This window comes from Bos grunniens, chromosome 28 (assembly GCF_055505025.1).
Source record: "Bos grunniens cultivar Pamir isolate PY7600 chromosome 28, Bosgru_T2T1.0, whole genome shotgun sequence".
NCBI lineage: Eukaryota > Metazoa > Chordata > Mammalia > Artiodactyla > Bovidae > Bos > Bos grunniens.
The window spans coordinates 4,791,113-4,811,443 of NC_141192.1; the positions used below are offsets into that span (position 1 = coordinate 4,791,113).

The 20,331-nt window shown below is 55.6% G+C and overlaps 1 protein-coding gene across 8 annotated transcripts in view; it reads right to left on the reverse strand.

Moving 5' to 3' along the window:
- Nucleotides 1-20,331, reverse strand: part of LDB3 (LIM domain binding 3) — a 59,379-nt gene that overhangs the window by 13,802 nt on the left and 25,246 nt on the right. For 3 of the 8 annotated variants that reach the window (XM_086381165.1, XM_086381162.1, XM_086381161.1), the window contains 3 exons: nucleotides 9,412-9,594; nucleotides 6,118-6,260; nucleotides 274-715 (listed from right to left, as the gene is read on the reverse strand). In XM_086381165.1, coding sequence (XP_086237291.1) covers nucleotides 274-715; nucleotides 6,118-6,260; nucleotides 9,412-9,594 — 768 coding nt within the window. Of the gene's footprint in view, nucleotides 1-273; nucleotides 716-6,117; nucleotides 6,261-6,392; nucleotides 6,535-8,995; nucleotides 9,595-15,440; nucleotides 16,221-20,331 lie in introns of those variants that run through there. The other 5 variants (XM_086381164.1, XM_086381163.1, XM_086381167.1 and 2 more) reach the window with 3 other exon arrangements.

The window sequence follows — 20,331 nt, forward strand, 5'->3', positions numbered from 1 at the left end:
TCAGAACCCAGCCTTAGCCCAAGGGGGTGCTGCTGGCCCAAGCACCATACTGGAGCTTTACCCACTGACCTCATGGAATCCTCACAACTCCCTGGGGAAGTGGGTGTCACACAGGCATAGAAGCTAAAGCTCAGAGAGGCTTAGACCAGGGACAGCTAGCAAGAGGGACCTGAGGCTGCCCTGCACGCGGCTTTCTCCCTGCACCTCCCTCCCTCCCATCCCCCTTGCCCTGCCAGCATCCCAGTACAGGGGCACAGTGGGATCTGATCTTACCGGATGATGCTGTTGCAGTGGCCACAGAGCGGAGTCCGGCTGCTGGCTGGGAAGCGCTCGGCCCTCTGCACCGTACCCCTGGCAAGGGGGGACACCTGGGGAGCCGGTGGTGGCGGGGTGTAGGCAGGGGCGCCTCGGGGCAGACTCTGCTTGCTGACAGTGGTGGTGGTCTTGCCAGGGGCAAACTTCTGAGAGAAGCTGTCGTCTGTCACCCATGGGGGACGGCTGGCAGACTCTGCAGGGCCCCCACTATACAGTGTAGGATTATAGCTTGGGGCTGGCGAGGGGGTGTAGGCTGGTGCTGGGGAGGGGGAATAGGTGGGAGCAGGGGAAGGGGTGTACGCAGGGGTAGGGGATGGGGTGTAGGCAGGGGCAGGGGAGGGCGTATAGGGGGTTGGACTGTAATTGGCCCCCGGGGATGGACTGTAGGTAGACGCAGGCACTGCAAGCCAAAAATATCCAAAGAAAAATGTGTCAGGAATTCATTTCTCCCAGCTCCCCCCACCCCCAGCCAGGGAACTGTAAAAGACAACTTTAATATTAGAGCGGCACAATTCCAGTTTTTACACAGAGATGTGTCCCGAGCTTCTTCATGGCCTTGATTTGAATTTGCAGCAAGAAGCCAAGGGAGATAAAGAGCCATGGAGCAGAGCCCTGGGGAGCTTGGACAGGGCTGGGAAGGGATAGAACTATAAATATCCACAGCTGTGCGGGGTGGGGCTCAGCCAGGCCCTGGCTGCCAGGAGCCTGCCGGAGACAGTGAGTGGGGGCAGGGGGCGCGGGCAAGGCTGGTATCTGGATCCCCTCGGCTGGAGAGGGTGAGAGTGGGTCATTCTGGCCTTGACTGGAAGATGCTCTTGTTTGCACTCTGACCAGTGATTTGACATCTAAAATGCCTCAGTCATATACGTTTGCTGAACCTGGACCTAGTCCAGCCTTTGAGACAAAGCAGATGACGGGACAGTTAGGTTTTCAAGTTTAGATTCCAGGTTTAGTTGCAATCGTGTTTTGTTTGTTTGTTTGTTTGAACAGCTTGGCTTGGTGTGTAATGGGGAAAGTCCATTTTGGTTTGAATTGGGGTGGTGGGTCTTGAAGACATCATTCAGAGGAAGGCTAGACAGAGATGCTGAAGTGACACGACCCAGGTCTAGCTGCTTCCTCAGCCTGTGGTTGCCTCTGGGGGACCCAAGCTCCCCTGCCTCGCTTTGATGGAAACTGAGAGCGTGTCCGAGTGTGTTAGAGGTTACCTTCCAGGCAGGAGGAAAATTCCCTGCCTTGATTCTGGAACTCTCTCCTCCAGCTCACTGAGCGCTGAAAACCCTTTTAGGGCAGCAACACAGAGGAGCAGAGCAGCTGCTCACCCAAAGCCCTCCGAGGTCTGGGCCTCAGAATCCAGGTTTCTAAGTTCTGCTGCCTCTCATTGTGAAACTAACAAGGGCAGACCCAGCTGGCCTGGCACACCTGGTTTAGCCAGCCTTCACTCCTAGGGAGGGAGGTTCCGGATGCCTCACCTCAGCTCACACTTTGCTCCTCTGGAAAGAGGCTTTATTCCTTCTACCCCAGGAAGTATGTCAGGGCAGCCTCCCTCCCCATCCCTGCGTCTGGCCTGGTGAACGGACTATGCTGATAGGTGCGAAGGCAGCCCTCAGCAGGCTCCAGCCTGGAAAGGAAGGTCATTCTCAGGGCTAAAGTTCCTGGCCTGGCCTCTGGTCTCTCCCCACCTGGTTCCCCTGGATTAACCTGCTGCTCCAACCCTGTATCTCCTGCTCCCAGATGATTGGCCCTTCAGAACTGGGTGACATGGAAACCCTATTGCTGGGAATGGGTAGGGACCAGGCCTGTGTTATTGAAAGCAGAAGGGATACAACCCTCCACAGCCCTGCCCTAGAGCCATCCTGGGAGTGAGGCTGGCTTCCAAAGGTAAAAGTTTCTCCATAAGGAATCTTCTTCCCACTTACTAAGGGGATAGGCTAGGAACGTAACAAGTCAACTGGGTAGTCCTCTTTAGAGCTGAGGTCACTGAGGCTCAGACAGAGCTAGTAAGCGGTAGAGTGAGTCTCCAAAACCATTTTTTCTATCACCCCAAGAAGGCAATGGCACCCCACTCCAGCACTCTTGCCTGGAAAATCCCATGGACGGAGGAGCCTGGTGGGCCGCAGTCCATGGGGTCGCTAAGAGTCAGACAAGACTCAGTGACTTCACTTTCCCTTTTCACTTTCATGCATTGGAGAAGGAAATGGCAACCCACTCCAGTGTTCTTGCCTGGAGAATCCCAGGGACGGGGGAGCCTGGTGGGCTGCCGTCTGTGGGGTCGCACATAGTCAGACATGACTGAAGAGACTTAGCAGCAGCAAGCTGACTCTGTGAAAAAACACGGGTCTGATTTCCAGAAGATTTGAGTGTACTCTGTTGATAGGGGTACCTATCAACCTGGAGGGACGCCATGGTCTGGCAATGTAGCACAGTCACCAAGAGTCCTGGGTTCAGGTCCTCGCTCTACTACATCCTGGCTGTGTGTCCTTGGACAAGTTCCTTAACATCTCTAGGCCTGAATTTCCTCGTCTAAAAATGGCAATAATAATTCTTAGTGCCTTATTAGGAGGATTAAGGGAAATAAGAACTGTAAAGGCTGAGCCTAGTACCTGGCACCTAGTACCTGGCACTGTGTATGTGTCACAACATGTTAGTGGGGATGGTGAGGTGAGTGACTCCTGGGTCTCACGGTCCAGATGACCTGTCAGCTCATCTCACAGCCTGATCGTGACATCACCTGAAGGACCCCAGCCCAGGGAGACTGTAGGATTTAGAGGATGGGAGATGTGACCTAATCCTAATACTGTGTTATCTAGTGCATAGTCCTAATGTGGCCATTAAGCACTTGATATGCAGCTAGTCCAAACTGAGACATACTATAAAGATAAAATACACACCGATTTTTAAAGACTTAGTACAAGAAGGTAGAATATCTCACTAATAATTTTATATTGATTGATTATATTGATTAAAGTGATACTTTGAATATACTGAGTTAAATAAAATATATTAAAATTAATTTCACCTGCTTCCATATGCTTTTTTGTAAATTTATTTTTAATTGAATATACACTTTTTAAAAAATGTAGCTACTAGAAAATGTATTGTTACCAGATAGTGCCATCCTAATCGGGACAACAGTTACCAAGTACTGCCTACTTTCACATGCCAGGGCCTTTATGTGCATTATTTCATGTAATACTTGCTGCAATCCAGTGAAGCAGATAATAGTCTCTAGTCCGTTTTACAGAAGAGGAATTGAGGCTTGGAGAGCTTATGCAACACCGAGCTGCAACAGGCGCTCAGGCTGCAGGACTCAACCCCAGATCCCTGCTTAACCACTCCCCAGGCAGAAGAACAGGCTTTAGCACGCCCCTTCCAAATCTGGCCCTAGCCCACTTTTCCAACGTCTCTCTAGCAATACTAACCCTATTGCCTCTGCCAGGCAATCTTTCTCTTCCCTCATCTGGAAGGCCTTCCAGTCTCCATGATTCACTCCCTTTTTCTAAACCCCAAGAATACGAAGGTCTCAGCAGGTCAGAGGCACGCTGGCATCTGGGCACGGTGGGCTGATTCCTTGCCCAAGAGTCCCCCGGCACCCTCCTCCCCTCTACGATCTAAGGCCGTTCCCTTCTTCCCGGCGCAGGCCAGCAGCCTCCCTCCACTATCAGGTACCCAGTGAGGATCGGGGCGCAGGGAGCAGCTGCTTCACAGTTCTCTTCCCTCTGCGCCCTTCAGCCTGGCTGCCCCTGCCATCCCCGACGTGCCAGGAGAGAGACTTGATATCCCATCTCCGAGCCCGAGGCTGTTGCTATTTCTGCTTGATGGAATGAAGCCCGTCCAAATTAGAAGGTGATATTTCATCTCTAATTGGCAAGTTCAAAAGGCCCCTATCGCACTCGGCGGCTCGGGAATGTGTAATTAAACAAGGTGATTTCTGACTCACTCCAGGTCGGGCCCGGCTCCCGCGAGCGCCTGGCCCCCACCCGGCCCGCGGGCCGACGTGGCTTCCCTCGGCCCGTGTGGGGGCCCCTCCGCCCATGGTCCCCTCCCGGGCCCCAGGTGCTCCAGGGAGCGGCCGCCCGGTCTCGGCGCCAGCGATAGGATCCGGGTTGCGAACGCCACGGTCGGCCCGGAGGAGCCTTCGTGAGGAGCTGCGGCTTGGGCTACACACAGGCTCTCCGCCCTCCCCAGGGCCGGGGTCGGCAGAGGCGAGATGGGGAGAGGCCCGGGCCCAGGTTCCCGGTATCTCGCCGGGCCGCCTGCCAGCCTCCCGGGCACTCCACCCTCAGGAGAGGGGGCGGAGGCAGGCCGGCTCCGGCGCGAGCCCGCCTGGCGGCTTCCTTCCCCGCCGGGCAGGAATGAGTTAACGTCTGCTCGGCCTGGGAACGCGGCAGAGGCCCGCAGCTCCGGGGCTCCGGCACGTCTCGCCCGCCCGGGCTCCAGTCCCGGAAGGAGGAGGGGGCGCGCCCGACGAGCCAGGCGGCGCGCGCCACCGGTGCCGTGCCGCCCCCTGGCGGGCCTGCGGAAGAGAGCCGGCGGCCCGGGCGGGGGCGCCGAAGCCCAGGGCCCGCCCCGGAAGACGCCCTTAAGGACCCACCTGGGAGGGGAGCCCGGGCCAGGGCGGAAATGGCCACCTTGCGCCCCGACAGAGCCTCGCCTCCTTTCGCAGGAGGTGCTCCAAACTCCTTATCACCCTCCCTTCTGTGCTCCCCATAGCTGCCGAGCAACTGCTTCCTCCAGCTCCATCCGAGACTTTTCACCCTTGCAGCCGGCTGTAAATTGCTCCCTAATACTATGGACTTTTAATCTCAGAACTCTTGTGTTCTCGCTTCTGAAGAGACAGAGCAGGGCACCTCTTGTGTACCAAGCACTGTCCTGGGTGCTTCATTCTCATCCCCAGAGCATCAGGTGTACACAACATGCCTGTTTTTTAAACGAGGAAATACAGGCTTGGGAGATGGAGTACTTTACCGTGGATAGCAGAGCAGGACCTGGCAATGGAGTCTGATGCTAAACTCACTTCCACCCACACTCGACCCTGCTCAGAGTGCGTTTTATGAAACAGATGGCTGATCATGGCTCCTCTGCCCTACACATCAAGTCAACACCCCAAACAAGGCTCTTCCTGTCTCAGTCCCTGTCTCATTTTCTCAAGTTCACTGAGCATGCCGGACGAGATACCTAAGCCAGCCTGAGAACTGCCCTGGAGCTCTGGGGAGAGGCCCAACTTTGCCTAGGAAAAGGGAGGACATAGGCTGAGCCCTTGGCTGTGCAGTGATGAGAATGGGGACCAAAGTGATAGAACAGAGCCAGTGAAGCCAGCTACTGGCAGACCCTGTGTGGGTCCCTCTCCCGCCCGTCACATGTGCTTTCCATGGCTCTAGTTAGCCTGTCCCAGCTGAAGAAACCAAAGACCAGACAGGTGAGCAGCTTGCCCAGCATCACATTCTGCAGTAGGTCTGTCCAAAGCCCGTGGCACTTCTGTTACAGCTCCGCATCCACTGGCTTGAATCAGACCCAGACTCCTGGAGGAACAAGACCCTCCCCCCTAAACCGTCTCTTGCTCACTTGGAGCCTGCAACTCCCCAGGCAGGAAATGTCTTGAGATCTAGGAGGCTCCATCACTGCCTGATACTGCCATCTGTCTCTGCAGTGCCAGAGACAGCTTCCGTAGGATTCTGGCCCATAATTGGGAGAAGGGAGGATGAACGTCATTAACCACCATCCTTCTGGGGGATGTGGCTTTAGAGCTGACCCCTGGAGCCCATGCCCAGGCTAGACAGCCTCCCTCCCCGCTCTGCCTCTCACCTGGCTGGTAGACAGAAGGCCGGATGCTGGCAGTGGTAACAACCCGGGGCTTGGGTGCAGGGGCAGCTGGGGCCTCGCTGTATGTATGGGCAGCAGGTGCTGGAGAGGTGGCCACAGCAGGACTGTAGGTGGAGGCCTGGGGCCTGGAACCAAGTGGGGAAGAGTTAGCAGCCAGAAGGACAACCCCAGCCAGGCCCTGGAGCCTGAAGCCACGGTAGGCTGGCTCCCAGATCTTTAAAGAGGCTCTGTAAGAAGGAAACCTGACAAAGACTTGCCTGGGGAGCTGCCAGAGGCTGTGAAGAAAAGACCAGGAGGTCTTAGGGGGAGGAAGCTGCTCTTTGGGTGCTAAGTCTTGGTGAGTCTGGTGAGAGCAGCAGAGACACTGTGAAAATTACAGCCCATTGCTGGAACTACGACCTTAGCAGAGGGAGGAGAGGACCAGTCAGACCAGAGGATGATGGGAAACCCTTCACCCCTTGTGGAGAGACAGAGGGATGGGGGTGGGAAGCTGGGGCGGGGAAGGAGGTTGAGGCAGGAGGAAAGATGGAGACAGTCAAACCTACTTCCCAACCTTTGGGGCACCTCACAGCCTCAGACCACCTGGCTTCCTCCCCCTCCCCCTTTCTATTGTTGTGGAAGGAGCAGCAAAGTCTCAGGCTCCAAGGAGGGGAGGTCAGGAGAAGCCCCCAGCCCCCAACATACACAGAGGCTCTTCTGTATAGAATTTATGCTGCCCTCCTCCCACTGCCTTAGCTGCCAAGAGGCCCAAAGCAGGCCTTTTCCCACTTATGACCCAGGGACCCTGGGACCAAAGAGATGGAAAAAAATAGTGTACCAGTTCATTGCCCTCAGGAGATGCTGTGCTTGGCCTCTCCTCTTAGACAACTAAAGACTCCAAGAGCTCCTGCAGCTAAGCAACCTGTTCAGTGTTGTCTGATTCAGTGTTTCCCAATTTCATTTGCCTGGGAAATCCCTCATCTTTTCTTCATTTTAAAACTAACAAATACCTTACAGAACATGTCCCTGGTTGGTCTGTGCATCTTTCAGGCACTAATGGGGATGACATGACCCACACCCAGGGAAAATGGGACATTGACAGGGGTGTGGAGAAATGAGCCCCTGGAAATACACTGCCTCCTGCTTCCTGTATTCCTTCCCTCTATGGGCCCAGGGCCTGCCCCTCTCTGCTGGGCAGAGTCATAGGATAAGGGAGTGCCATCCTCTCCAGGACTCTGGGAGGGGGTTGTCCTGAGCTTAGAATCTACCACCAAGCTCCTAAATGGATCCAGAAGGGTCTGGGTGCTGCCCCAGACAATTAGTTAGAATGCATCTCAGAGAGCCAATGTGCCAGACCTGGGGGCTTGTCCTGCCAAGTTGTCATGTTGCTGGTTGAGTGAGACCACTGTCTGCCCTCTCTGGGGCTGCCCTTCTGTGATATATCCCTGTTAAGACCCATGGAGTAGGAGCCTCAGTGGAAGAGGAAAAGGCCATGTCCAAGTGGTGCCCAGCTTCCACTGTGGTAGAAGAAGACGAAGGGTCAGCTGGTCTTAGTCAGACTCGCCCACCAGCGAAGGATGCTTTCCCAGCATCCAGGAGCCACAGGTGATCTGTCAGAGATTGGCGCTGGGGGAGCAAGCAGAGGCTCAAGATATCCAGCAAGAATTCGGAGGCCATGTAGGGTGTCCATTTGTCTCCCACGGGCTCCCTCTGGCACCACTCCAGCCCGTGTAACAAGGAGGGCAGAGAGCTGGGCCCAGAGTGAGGTCCCCTGGCCCCCTCTGCTCCAGCCTGATGCTGGCAGCCCTCCATGGCTTTCTCCACTCTCCACCCAGGCTTCACATCTCTTTGTAAGACAAAGTGGAGGGAGGGTTTGCTCTGTTGAGGGGGTCCCACGGCCCCCTGGACAAGGAGGCCTGGAACGTGGTGCTGAAGCCTGCCTTTGAGCAGGGCTGGGGCTAGACTGTCCATGGGACCCAGGCATCTAAAGCCTTCCCCTCAAACTGGGGTGGCATCTTCTCACTAGACGGTAGGGGCATGTCTTATCCCCCTCAAAGTTTCTTCTTTGTGTGGGGAGCAAGGCCCTTACTGAAAGAGACTCTGGCGTGGGAAGCAGCTTGCTAAGTGCCCCCAGGAAGCTGGGATATGAGGACCCTGGAAGCCTGGGCCAGGCTCACCCTTGATACTTGAGTTGGGTTGGGGAGAGGCTGGGCTCAGCATTACCCAGGTCACTGTGAAGCCAGGGGGTAGAAGCGGGGCGCACAGGCCACTCTGCCCATCCTTCACCCTGGCTTCAGGCTGCAGCAGGGAACCATGCACCCTGACCTGCTGAAAAGGTGCCCTTTTCAGCAAAACCCTGGGAGGGGAGTGTGCAGACTGGGAAAGCTGGCTCTGACTCCAAACACCAACTTGGCAGCTCCACACAGCCCAGAAAGAGCTGGGCCGCCCGGCCTGTTACACTGCCTGGCCGCTCCAGAATGACCTGTCCAGCCTCCCCCTCTGCCTCCCCACACCTCCCCTCATCCTTTTCAACACCTCCCTTGCCTTGCCTTTGCTGAGTATCCATGAGGGCAGACAGGAATGCAGTAACTTGCAATACTTGAGAGCATTTTACGTGCTGGGTGTTTAATGCACTTTTTCTATCCTGACCCTATAAAATTATGGACATTATGCATTGATGCATTGTGCATTAATGCCTTAGGAGATGAGGAAACTGAGGTTCTGCAGAGTTGAGTCACTTTCAGAAGTTACAGACAGTAAGTGGTAGAGCAGAGATGTGAGCCCCACTGCACCAGGTGTCTCTGGGGCTAGCGTGCTTCTCCATCAAGAGAACAGAGGGTGAGGGACAAGGGCGAGGTAGTTTGTAAATAGTCTGACCCACCTTCAGTGCTCAGGTCAACGCTCCCTCCTCCACGGAGGCATCCTTGATTTCCTTTCTTTCTCTGTAATCCCAGTTCCAGGAACATGGATTTTCCACACAGTCTCTCTGTTATTTAACCTTATGGGCATGTGTGTGTGTGTGTGTGTGTGAGACAGAGAGAGAGAGACTTTTACCTCTTTCCCTAGAGCATGTGCCCCTGGGGCGGGGTGACACGTCCAGCCTCTGTCCTCAGCCACACACACAGTGCATCTCCCTGAAATGCACCTCCAGTATCCCCTTCAGCCCAGGGTCCGAGGGTCCTAACCACTTTGGACGGGCCTTTCCGAGGACCCAACACAGCTGCCGACAGACGGCCCGGGGGAGGCCTCTCCTGCCTCCCTCCCCACGGGCAGAGCCGGCACCTGTGGGCCAGTTACCTTGGACTGTCCGCAGGGCTTGAGGCAGGGGCTGTGGCAGAGGCAGTGGCAGCATGGGCAGCGGCTGTGGCCGGGGGTGGCGAGGCTGTGCTGGGAGAGGCAGCAGCAGGCGACTGGGCAGAAGCGGGCAGCAGTGGGGTGGCGGCCTGGCTGGTGCACACTGGAGCATGCTCAATAGGGGTGCTGATGAGGCGACCAAGAAAGACAACAGGTCAAGGGCGCCACTCTGCAGGGGGGGCGCGGTGGGTGCAGCAGAGGCAGGCTGGGCAGAGGTCACCAGCCTTACTGTGAACAGAGCTGGATCTTCCAGAAGACCTGTTCCCAGGCTGAGGGAAAGAGCACCCCCACAACCCAGGACTCCCAGAAGGAAGGGCTCAGACCACAGGGCAGATCACAGGAACATCAAAAATATTCTCAAGCCTCCTGAGACTCCCCTACATGATTCCCCTTTCTCAACATGCAAGATAAAAACAGTGCGGTCAAAAAGGAGTCTAAATTATCAACCAAGTCTTCTCCCCAATCCTGTTTTCCTCCTTCTTTCACTGTTCCCTCTTTAGTCAGAGATAAGCATTGCCTTTGAGAAGGGGTTATACAAGGAAGAAAACAGAGGCAGGATATTTGGTTGTCAAGGGCTTAAGTTCTGAAGTTGCGAGAACTTGGGCTTCAGGCTGCGAAGGACTCGGAGCACTGATGGTACCTTTGGAAGATGGTAAAAGCTACCCTGCCAGGCAGACCAAGGTCATCTGAACAAGAAAGGGGGCAACGTGCACTGAGGGATTCAAGAATAAAGGGAGCTGTGCCTGTTTTCTGGGCAAACCCTGCGGAAGCGGCAGGGCCACAGGCTCCCCTGTGCTCAGGCCCCTGGTGAAGGGCGGGCAGGCCTGAGGCAGCCCAAAGATCTGCGGGCCATCTTGTGGCCTGGGGGCTATGCACGGCTTCCTACACCCCTGAGAGCGATATGGACACGGCGCTGAGTGCCTGCACATGTGGAAGTCCCTGTGATTGGGATCATGAGAGGTGACTGCTCTGCCAGTACAGACCACTGTGACCAGATGGGAGGGGGATGTCCCAGCAGATGCCAGCACAGGCAGATCATGATCAAGGACCAGGTGCCCAGACTCCCCATCCCACCTGCCTTGGCATTCTGCAAGCACCTCTTCCCCAAAACCACCCCAGACAAAAGAGGAGCATCAGAGCCTGGATCAATGGGATTAGATTTCTGCCCCCTGTGAAATGAGGCAGAGAATAAAAATTAAACTATAGGAAAGCAAAGAAAGGTACATTCTTTGCTCACTTGGGTTATTGGACTAAGATCTGTACTTTCTATGATGGCAACTTGTTGTTCAGTTGTCAAGCCGTGTCGGACTCTTCGTGACCCCATGGACTGCGGCACGCCAGGCTTCCTTGTCCCCCACCCTCTCCTGGAGTTTGTCCAAGTTCATGTGCATTGAATCAGTGATGCCATTCACCCATTTCATCCTCTGTCCCCCAGGATATTGCAAATCCTATGGGTGGGAATGATTTTCCTCATGCGATGACATCCAATTATTGACCTCCCGCTATGTGCCAGGCCTGTCTTAAATCCTCACAAAAGCCCTCTGATGTGGGTATTACAGATTCTTTTTAACAGGTGAAGAAATGGAGACAGAGAATTCCATTGCTGGAGCTCCTAGAACTTGGTAGTGACAGCAGGATCTGATTTAGGTGATAGATTTGAAGCCTTACCCAGTACTTCAAGTGGCCCTCAAACAGGAAGAAAGAACCTTCTTCCTGCCGTCAAGTAGAATCCTTCCCCAGCAAAAGGCACTACTCTTACTTGAAATAATTAGAATAATCCTCTTCCCTCTATAAGTGCATATCATATGCCAGGCCTTGCACTAAACAGCTTATATGAGCAGTACTCCACTTGATCCTTTCAACCTGGCTGGGCAACTGGTATCAAGATCCTCATTTTACAGATGGGGAACTTGAGGTCCAGAAAAATTGAATCTCCACTAAAACATCAGTTTGTCACCAAGTGCCAGAGACGCACGTGATCCCTAACCACTACATCATTTCTCAGACTTGAATATGTGGGCAAATTGGCCCGGAAATCTTGTTTAAAATGCAGCTTCTGGCTCAGAAAGTGGGTAGCGGGGCTGAGCGTCCGCATTTCTAACAAGCCCCCAGGTGATGCTGATGCTGCTGGTCCGCGGACCACACTGAGTAACAAGGTACCACACAGGTCGGTCCCGGAAGGAGTGCCAGGGGCCGCGAGCTGTGCACCAAGGAGTCACAACTTGCTCTCCTCCGTCCAGGGAGGCATATGGTAGAGAAAGGTATGAAACAGCACGAGAGGGTCAGGAGGAAGGGGCCGGAGAAGAGGCAAGGCTGCAAGCTGACTGCCACACGGGGGGGAGCACCGTTTTTCTCCGTGACCACACAGGAAGCATCTAGATGGACAGGGGCAGTGGCCACGCCCTGCCCAGCCCTTTCCCAGCTTAGTGGTCCAGAGAGGCAGCCATGGGCACCGCAGCTCTAGGCTCATGGTGGTGCCCAGTCCTGGCCCACCATGAGGCCACTCAATGCCCCCCGCATGAAAGAACTTGGCTTCTGGAAGCCATGCCCATGAAGTGGCTGCCTCAGAGAAGCAGCTGCAGCCCCTGACATCCCCACTGAGCTGGCTGCTCAGACCCCCATGGCGTGGACATGTTTGGGAAGGCCTGTCTGACAAAGGACACCCCATTTCCTTTAGCTGTTTCTCCCTAACCCTGCCACATGCTTCCAGGGGGCTTCTGGGAACTGCAGACAGCAGCGACAAAAATACCCAGGCTGGGAACATATTCTCTGCAGGACAAATAGGAAACTGGCTTTACCTGTCTCCTGTATTCCAACCCCCTGTCAGACCAGCTTACCTGTTGCTCTCCCCAAGCATAGCTCCACATGAGTCCTGGCTTCTTGAGGGGTGAAGTTGGAGTGGACATGACCCTGGGAAAACTCATCATCTACCCCAGGGCAGGACAAAGGGCACGCTGTGAGCCTGCTGCCCAGGGTTGTGACTGGGTAGCCTATCTTGGGTTACTGGCTACAGACCCCAAGCGGCCGGGGCCTAGGGAACGTAGGAGCGCCGCTGAAGAGCATCCAGAAGGATCTCGGGCTCTTGTCCAGGTCAGTTCATGCCTGAAGCTCCCTGAGGAAGGGGCCTCAGAAATCAAGCACTGCAAAGAACTTACCAGACCCTGGCTTCAGTCCTCAAGACAGTGCCTGTTAGATCACCCCGGCCTGGTCAAGGACTCTGGCCTGATTCATAAATCACCTTAAACATCTAAGCAAAAACCAAGCCAACCCAACGATATCAACTGGCTGGGGGCTGCCTGGGAAGGGTGCAGCCAGAGGAGAAACACAGCCTGGCTACAGTCCCCCTTTCAGTCCATCTCTTCCTTCCACTCAGTTGGCATCAGGGTACAGTGTGCCAACCCTGTGCCCTGCTCTGTTGAAGTGGCCCTTGGTTGTTGCTCCTATTGGCGACAGTGGTGTTGCTGGGCCAGGAGGGGTCTGTGGTCACCGGGCTCAGGCTGGAACTATCGGCAACGCATGCTGTGACTGATGCTGCTGAGCGGTGTTCACCTCTACTGGGGTGATGATGCTATTTGTATGAGCTAAAAGAATGGAATATGAACATCTCTGTTGATTCAGTGATGATAGAATGCCAGTCAAGTGGCTGGTCTGGAAACTACTCATGCTGCCACCCACCTAGTTAGCTGATGGCAGTTGCTCAGGGCGGCCCTGATCCCGTCGCTGTGCAGCAGTGTTGCGCACGGCTCGAGTCCAGGAGCCCTGTTGACCCTGTTGTCTATGCAACGACACCCCTCCGGAACTGCTCAGTGCACAGCCACCCCCACAGGCTGTGGTGTGGACGATGCCCTGCAACCTTCACGAGCTCCACACAGCTTTCGGAACAGAGTCAAAATCCAGAGCCTGGCATTCCAGCTCTGGACCACTGCTAACCAGAACATCCTCTGCCCGTCTTCCATTCCAGTCAAAATAATTAACTCAGGGTTCTGGGACATTCCTTCTCATCAGCATCTCTGCTTTCTCTGCTTAGAATAACATAGGCAGCCTTCCGTGACTGTGCATGCTCCACTCCTGTCTGTTCCCGAAGATCACACACACAGACCCCTTCTTCCAGGAAGCCTTCCTGAATACTCCAGATGGGAAAGCCATCCCTGTCTCTGGACCTCACACAATCAGCCTTTCATCACGGTAAGTCACAACCACATCAGCCATTTCTGATTCCTTGGGCACCCACAGTGGCCAGGAACCCAGTGCCTCGACGGATGCCCATGGACACGGAATGCTGAATAAGGACACTCTCCTGTTTACCTCAGTGCTTCACACAGACCCCTGGCCTGGGGCCACCCAAAGTGCTGCCTGCAGTGGCCTGGGGTCACTGGGGAGGCACCAGGTGGGCTGGAAAGCAAATAGCCTTCCAGGACTTCAATTAGGTGGATCCAAGAGGGTTCCATCGGACAGGCCGGGGGGATAGGGACAGGGGACTGGGAGGCCACCAGCTCTGACGGATTAGCTCAGATCCTCTGCTAGTCTTAGGACACCCACTACCGCGGCCTCACTCTGCCTGGCAGCCCTCAACCCCCAACCTACCCCTGGTCTTGGAAGTCCTCAATAAAAGGTCAACTAAATATGAGCATGCCCGAGGATGCCTAAATGCAGGCAAAAGTGCACCTCTCCCCACTTCCCCTGTTGATCCCCTGGCCAGCCTGCCTTGCCTGGTCCTTGCCTTGACCCTGGGGTCAGACTGCTAGAGGGAGGATGAGATGGGAGGTCAAGTTGGAACAAGATGGTGTGTGTGGGGGTGGGGATGCGGGGGGCACTTTGGGGAGCATCTCAGGGTGGTAGGCAGGATAGAACACGCTCCCTGACCAGCCCTTCTAGATGGGATTGCCAAGGTCCCTGGAGGCAGAAAGGAAGCCTGTGCCGGGCAGTGGGAGTGGGAGCAAAGCTCTGGCCCAGTCCAGTCCCAGGGCTGGCGGGGAGTCCTGAAGGATAGGCCTCAACACCTGTCATTATTTGTCAAGTGTTGATGATCTCATGTTCTCAGCTTGGGGTTCCCTCAGTCAGGGATGAGGCTGATGAGTAGGCAGGTGAGTAGGGAGGACATGAGCCTGCCAGACTGGCCCTTCCTAAATGCTCAGGACTAGGACAGGCCGTAGGTGTGTGGAAGCCAGGAATGAGAACCTTCCTTGCCCTCTTGCCATGTGAGCCAGCCTCCACCAGGCACACCTTCCAGCTCCTCCCTCCTGAGCCATGGCCTGCTTATGAGGGACCCCTGCAGTCTCCCTGTGAGCCACGCCTTGGTCCAGCTGTGTCCACCTCGGCCACTTCTCTCCCTCCTGGCCAGGGCTGGGCATGCGCAGCGCCTTCCTGGAACCAGGGTTTGTGGTGCGCTTTCTGATGGGGAAGGAGGGCGGGCTCAGCCTGCCGGCTATGGCTGGTGTGGGAGGGGAGGCAGGGAGCACTCACACACACTACCCGAAGGAGGCTAAGGCTGCCCTCTAGCCCACAGAACAGCTTCCCACCCACGGTCCTCTCTGCCTGCTCTCTGGAGCCCTGGGCAGGGCCATAGGGACAGGGAAACAGTGGTCTGCATTGGAAGGACTGATGCTGAAACTCCAATACTTTGGCCACCTGATGTGAAGAGCTGACTCATTAGAAAAGACCCTGATGCTGGGAAAGATTGAAGGCAGGAGGAGAAGGGGATGACAGAGGACGAGATGGTTGGATGGCATCACCAACTCAATGGACATGAGTTCGAGCTAACTCTGGGAGATGGTGAAGGACAGGGAACCCTGGCATGCTGCAATCCATGGGGTTACAAAGAGTCGGACACCACTGAGTGACTGAACAACATATCCCAGGCCTAGTGGGCACTGCCCCTGGCCCTCTCCTGCAGGCACCTGTCCTCTCCCCATCTCAGACCTGCCCCCTTGGGTGATGCGCACACAGGTACAGCAGGACTGGGGCAGGTTTGGTTCATTTCAAATCCTCTTTATTTCAGAATAAGCATGCTTGTATGTACAGGAGAGGGAACTAGGGAGCCAGCACACACGGCACGGAGAGGGGAACACGCGCTCCAGTCTCACCACGGCCAGGACGGGCCTCTCCCTCGTCTACCCTGGGGCCTCCTCTTCCTCTGCAGGGAGCCCTGTCCTGGGCTACCTGGCTCCAGAGGGCTTGAGGGAGTAAGTGGGGCCAGGGAGTTGGCGTCTCAGGACCCTGATCTGTGGGCTGCTCGTTCCAGGATGGCACTACGCCGGGCTGCTTCTCCCGGGAGCTGGGCTTGGTGGGGGAATGGACCAGTGGCGGTCTTTTTCCCTTGGTTTGGGGGTGTCCTATCAGCAAACCCCATCGCATCCTCTCTGACCTACAGGAAGGCCCTGCGCAGGGGAGCAGAGGCTTGGGCTGTTTGGGGGGTGGCAAAGGTTGCGGTGAAGGGCAGGGGCAGAGTGGGTGCAGGGCTGCGGGGCTGGGCCCGGGCCGTCAGCACTGGGCCGGGCAGAGAGCACAGCTGCTGCAGGTGACGAGCAAAGGTGCCCCCCAGCACAGCTATACATTCTCAAGCATCACCATGGGGCTCACATGCCAGATCTGTGTGGGGGGAAGGAGGGAGGGGTCAGGCCTGCAGGGAATGGGGGGATTCCAGACAGCCTCTTTCTTAGCTTTTAACGTTAAGAATTTGGGCCGAAAGGCCATGGTGCCAGTTGCGTAATTTGGCAAAACGTGGGCTGTTACGTTCCGTTTCAAACCTTTCCCTGTGGCACAGAGAGAAACAAAGAGACAGAGACAGAGAGAGAGAAAGGAAGAAAGAAGGGGTTAGGGGATGTATCCGCCATCACCCTGTCTGACAGCTGGGGCAGAGGGCATGGGAGGGAGGGTTCAGCTTGGAGAGGCTTTGCCACCCATGGGGTAATTTCCAGGTGGTTAGGCCTGTTTGGGGGCAAGACCAGAGTTACAAGGACCAGGATGGATGGCCTACTGTCCCTGACTTGAGTGAGCCATGGAGAAGGGGCCTGGCTAGAGGACCTGAGGGCAGGCGGGGCACCGGGTGGGTGGGGGGTCTCCAGGTTCTCCCTGGCCCGTGTGGTTAGGGCTGGGCAGGGCTGCTTTGGCTGTGGGCTCTTGGGACTGAGCACAGTCCCAAGGCAGGCAAGCGTTGCATGGTCTCTGTCCCCTAGCTGGGCATCAAGAAGGAGGAACACCTGTCCCCACGACAAGGCTGGGTGAGCAGACCTGCCAACTCCCTGTGCTGCCCCAGTCTCTGCCAACCATTCTCTGTCCCCAGAAAGAAGCCTCCAAACACCACCGACTAGCCCGCCCACCTGGGCCTGAGCACAGCCAGGCACACGCGTGCACATGTATGTATACTCACAAGGCTCCCGGCACACACATACAGGGGCCGGGACTTCCCGCCACTTCCTGCCAGCAAGGCCTCTGGGGCTCAGCCCACAGCCCTCTTAGCTGAGGACATAGGACAAAGCAGGCAAGGAAGAGCCAGAAATACAGATATGGAGGGGAGATTGTGCCAAAATCCTAGACTTCCAGACCAGAGGGACCGCTAACGTCTTCCAGAATAGAGGTGCAAGTTGGTGGGGCCTCATCTAGCCACAAACACAGTGTGTTCAACCGGGACAGTGTTGGAAATTCATCTAAAAAATTAACGGCTACATCCAGATCATAGAATACTACTCGGCAATAAAAAGATGAATGAGCCACTGGTATACTCCACCACTTGGATGAGTTCCCAAAGAACTAGGAGGACTGAAAAAGCCCATTCCATAAGGCCTCAAGCTGTATAATTCCATGTACATAACATCCTTGAAATGACAATATTACACAAACAGAGGACAGAGAACAGATTAGTGGTTGCCACAGGTTAAGGACAGGGCGTGTGCAATAGGGAGGTTGAGAGTGGTCTGAAAAAGCAAGAGAGGGCGTCTGAGGATGATGGGAGCATTCTGCGTTGGGTGGCATAGGTGTCGACACCCTGGTGGGGCACTAGTTTCGCAAGATGCTAGCACTGTGGGTAAAGGCTATGTAGGCTCTCTCGGTATTATTTCTTATAACCACATGCCAATCTGCAATTGTATCAAAAAAAATAGTTTAACAAATGAATTGTCAGCATATAAAAATCAGAAAGATTGGCTTTAGGTCTTTAAAAGTCAAAGGATGGGGCGATGCTAGACTTACATTTCTGCATGATAACAATCCTGTGTCCCCAAGTGTACACCTGGCCACCTCCCCACACCTGTATTACCTGGCAGACTCCCCCTCTACACCTCAAGGCCTGCAAGTGGGTCCCTGTGTGAAGGTCCTGTTTGACAAGAGGGGTCCCCTGCTCACATATTTGCAAACCCCTGGTCCAGACTCTCCTAATACCACAGAGAAGCCAAGGCGCAAATACATCACATGAATAGCCTATAGTCACATGGAATCTCAGAGGCAGAACCATGATCTAAGCACCAGGCATCCCTCGCTATTGCCTCTCTGAGCGTGGGGAGAAGGGGGTAAAGACGGTACGAGCCCAGGCCCTGTGATGGGGCCCGCACAGCCCTGCCTGCTGACAGCACCAGGGGCGGCAACTATCTACCAGCACGCAGAGCCCCCAGGACACAGCTGCAGCCAGTTTGTCCAGCCAGGCCCGAGCCTTTATCATCAGCGCCCGGTGACACGGTCAGGGATGGTCCCACAGAGCTAGCAAGGCTTGTGAGTCTGCTCTGCTTGGAGCTGTTGGGAAATTCACAGCCAGCCAAGACAGGAGCAAGAAGATGGAGGAAGAGAAGAAAGGGGAAGAGACTGCAGAGCAAAAGGGGAAGCGGTCCCGGGAGACCCACGAGGGCTGCGCAGGTGACACCCAGGGGAACTGTTCACTAGAACCAACTTTGTCCTTAACACATGAAGGCCACGAAGAGACGCAGAGTTCTTTACTGAGGTGAGCATCAGGTAAACAGAGACTGAACTTACAGACAGCTGCACCACCCGATGGGGGCTGGGTCAGGGGGTGGGGTCTGAGCTCTGACCACAGCCCTGGAGGATGGTTGGGAAATGCGGTGGGACCCAGAGGCCTGGCAGATTCAAGCCCTGCCTGGGGTGAAACTAGGCTTCCCTGCACTCCCACCCCCCATCAACCTTCTGAGCCATCCAGGCGCTGGAATGCGCTCCTGGGGTCAGATGGAAGGTGTGGTGACCTTTCTGGGATTATAGGCTCTGCTACTTCAGATGAAGGCTGGGGGCCACACTACTACCTGTGCCCACGTGGAAACTGGCAGGAGGCTGCTGTTTAAGCCCACTTGACAGTTTGCTAAGGCGATGGGTCTTTCCTGGGAGAGGAACCATGTCCACAGCCGATACTCAGACTGCTCTGTGGCTCACCCTATGTCCCCTGTAAAGACAGAGTCCCTGGAGATTAGGCCCTGGAGCCTTGGAGGAAAGCTCAAGCTCAAGTTCAAAGTGTTAGTCGTGTCTGACTCTTTGCGATCCCATAGACTGTAGTCCACCAGGCTCCTCTCTCCATGGGATTCGCCAGGCAAGGGAAGACCCGGATTTGATCCCTGGGTCAGGAAGATCCCCTGGGGAAGGGAATGGCTATCCACTCCAGTTTCTTGCCTGGAGAATTCCATAGACAGAGGAACCTGGCGGGCTACAGTCCATGCGGTTGCAAAGAGTCAGACATGACTGAGTGTGGGTTTCCATTTCTTCCTCCAGGAGATATTCCCAGCCCAGAGACTGAATCCAGGTCTCCCACATTACAGGCAGATTCTTTACTGTCTGAGCCACCAGGGAAGCCTTACTTGCTACCAGGTACCAAAGACATTGCCACAGTGCCAGGAGCCAGGGCCCAGGAGGGGAGGAGGGGAGGGCAGGGTAGGGTGGGGCTCTGAGCTGCCCTGGGGCTTGGTGGGGGCTGCCCCAAAGGTGGAGAAGGGGCAGGTGAGGGGCAAGTGTGCAGGTCCCCTGACATGCAGATTATACCTGTCCGGGAGGCCACCCAGTGCCCTGCCTGGTACAGAACAACTGGCGTCCCTGCCAGCTTTCCCAGCACGCAGCAACAGAAAGGAAAAAGCATCCCAGCAGACATACAAGCCTAAATAGGCTGCCCGGTGCCCAGGTTGCTGGGCCCCAGATTTACCAAACTCAGGCCATGCTGGAATGAGCTCCCTGGAAGCAAGGTGCAATGAAGCCTTCCTGGGGAGTGCAGCCTTTGTGAGAGACTCTCAGATCCCCCACTGTGAGTCAGGCTCAACTGGGAGCGGGAAAGACAGAGGCCGTGTCTGCCCTCAGCCAACACGATGCATCAGCAAGGTCTGGGGTACAGATTCCAACTTGGGAGGAGGGCCGGATGCAAGTGGGGTTCAGCCCCTCAAGGGAGCAAGATCTCTGACCAGCTTGGACTCAGGGTAGGCAGGGGTAAGTGCGTTCCCTACTGCTCAGATGGCCTCTCGGTTGAGCCTGGGGCCCCAGCTGGGACCAGTGGCCAAAGTCAGTACTTTGGGCATTAATCACAAACAGAACCGAACCACAGCACCCGTTGTACCCCATCTCTCACTGCCCGGGCCAGAAGCTGCTTGGCATTCAGCAAAATAAAAAAGCCTACTTTCCTCCTTCGGCCGTGGGGAGAAGGGGCATTTGGTGGGGTGGCTGTAAGGACAAGCTTCCAGAAATTAAAGTCAGGAAAAGGGAGAAGGGGAGGAAGCTTAGGCTCCTCCAGTCCCAGACAGAGGCTTCCTGGGGGCCCAGAGCCTGCACTGCAGGGTCCAAGACTCAGAGGGAGGGGCTGACAGCGGTGCAGAGCTGTGTGTGGCGGGGTGGGTGCTGCTTTCTTAGGGTGGGTCGAGGTCCTTGACTGAGGGAGGAAGAAGGCTGAGG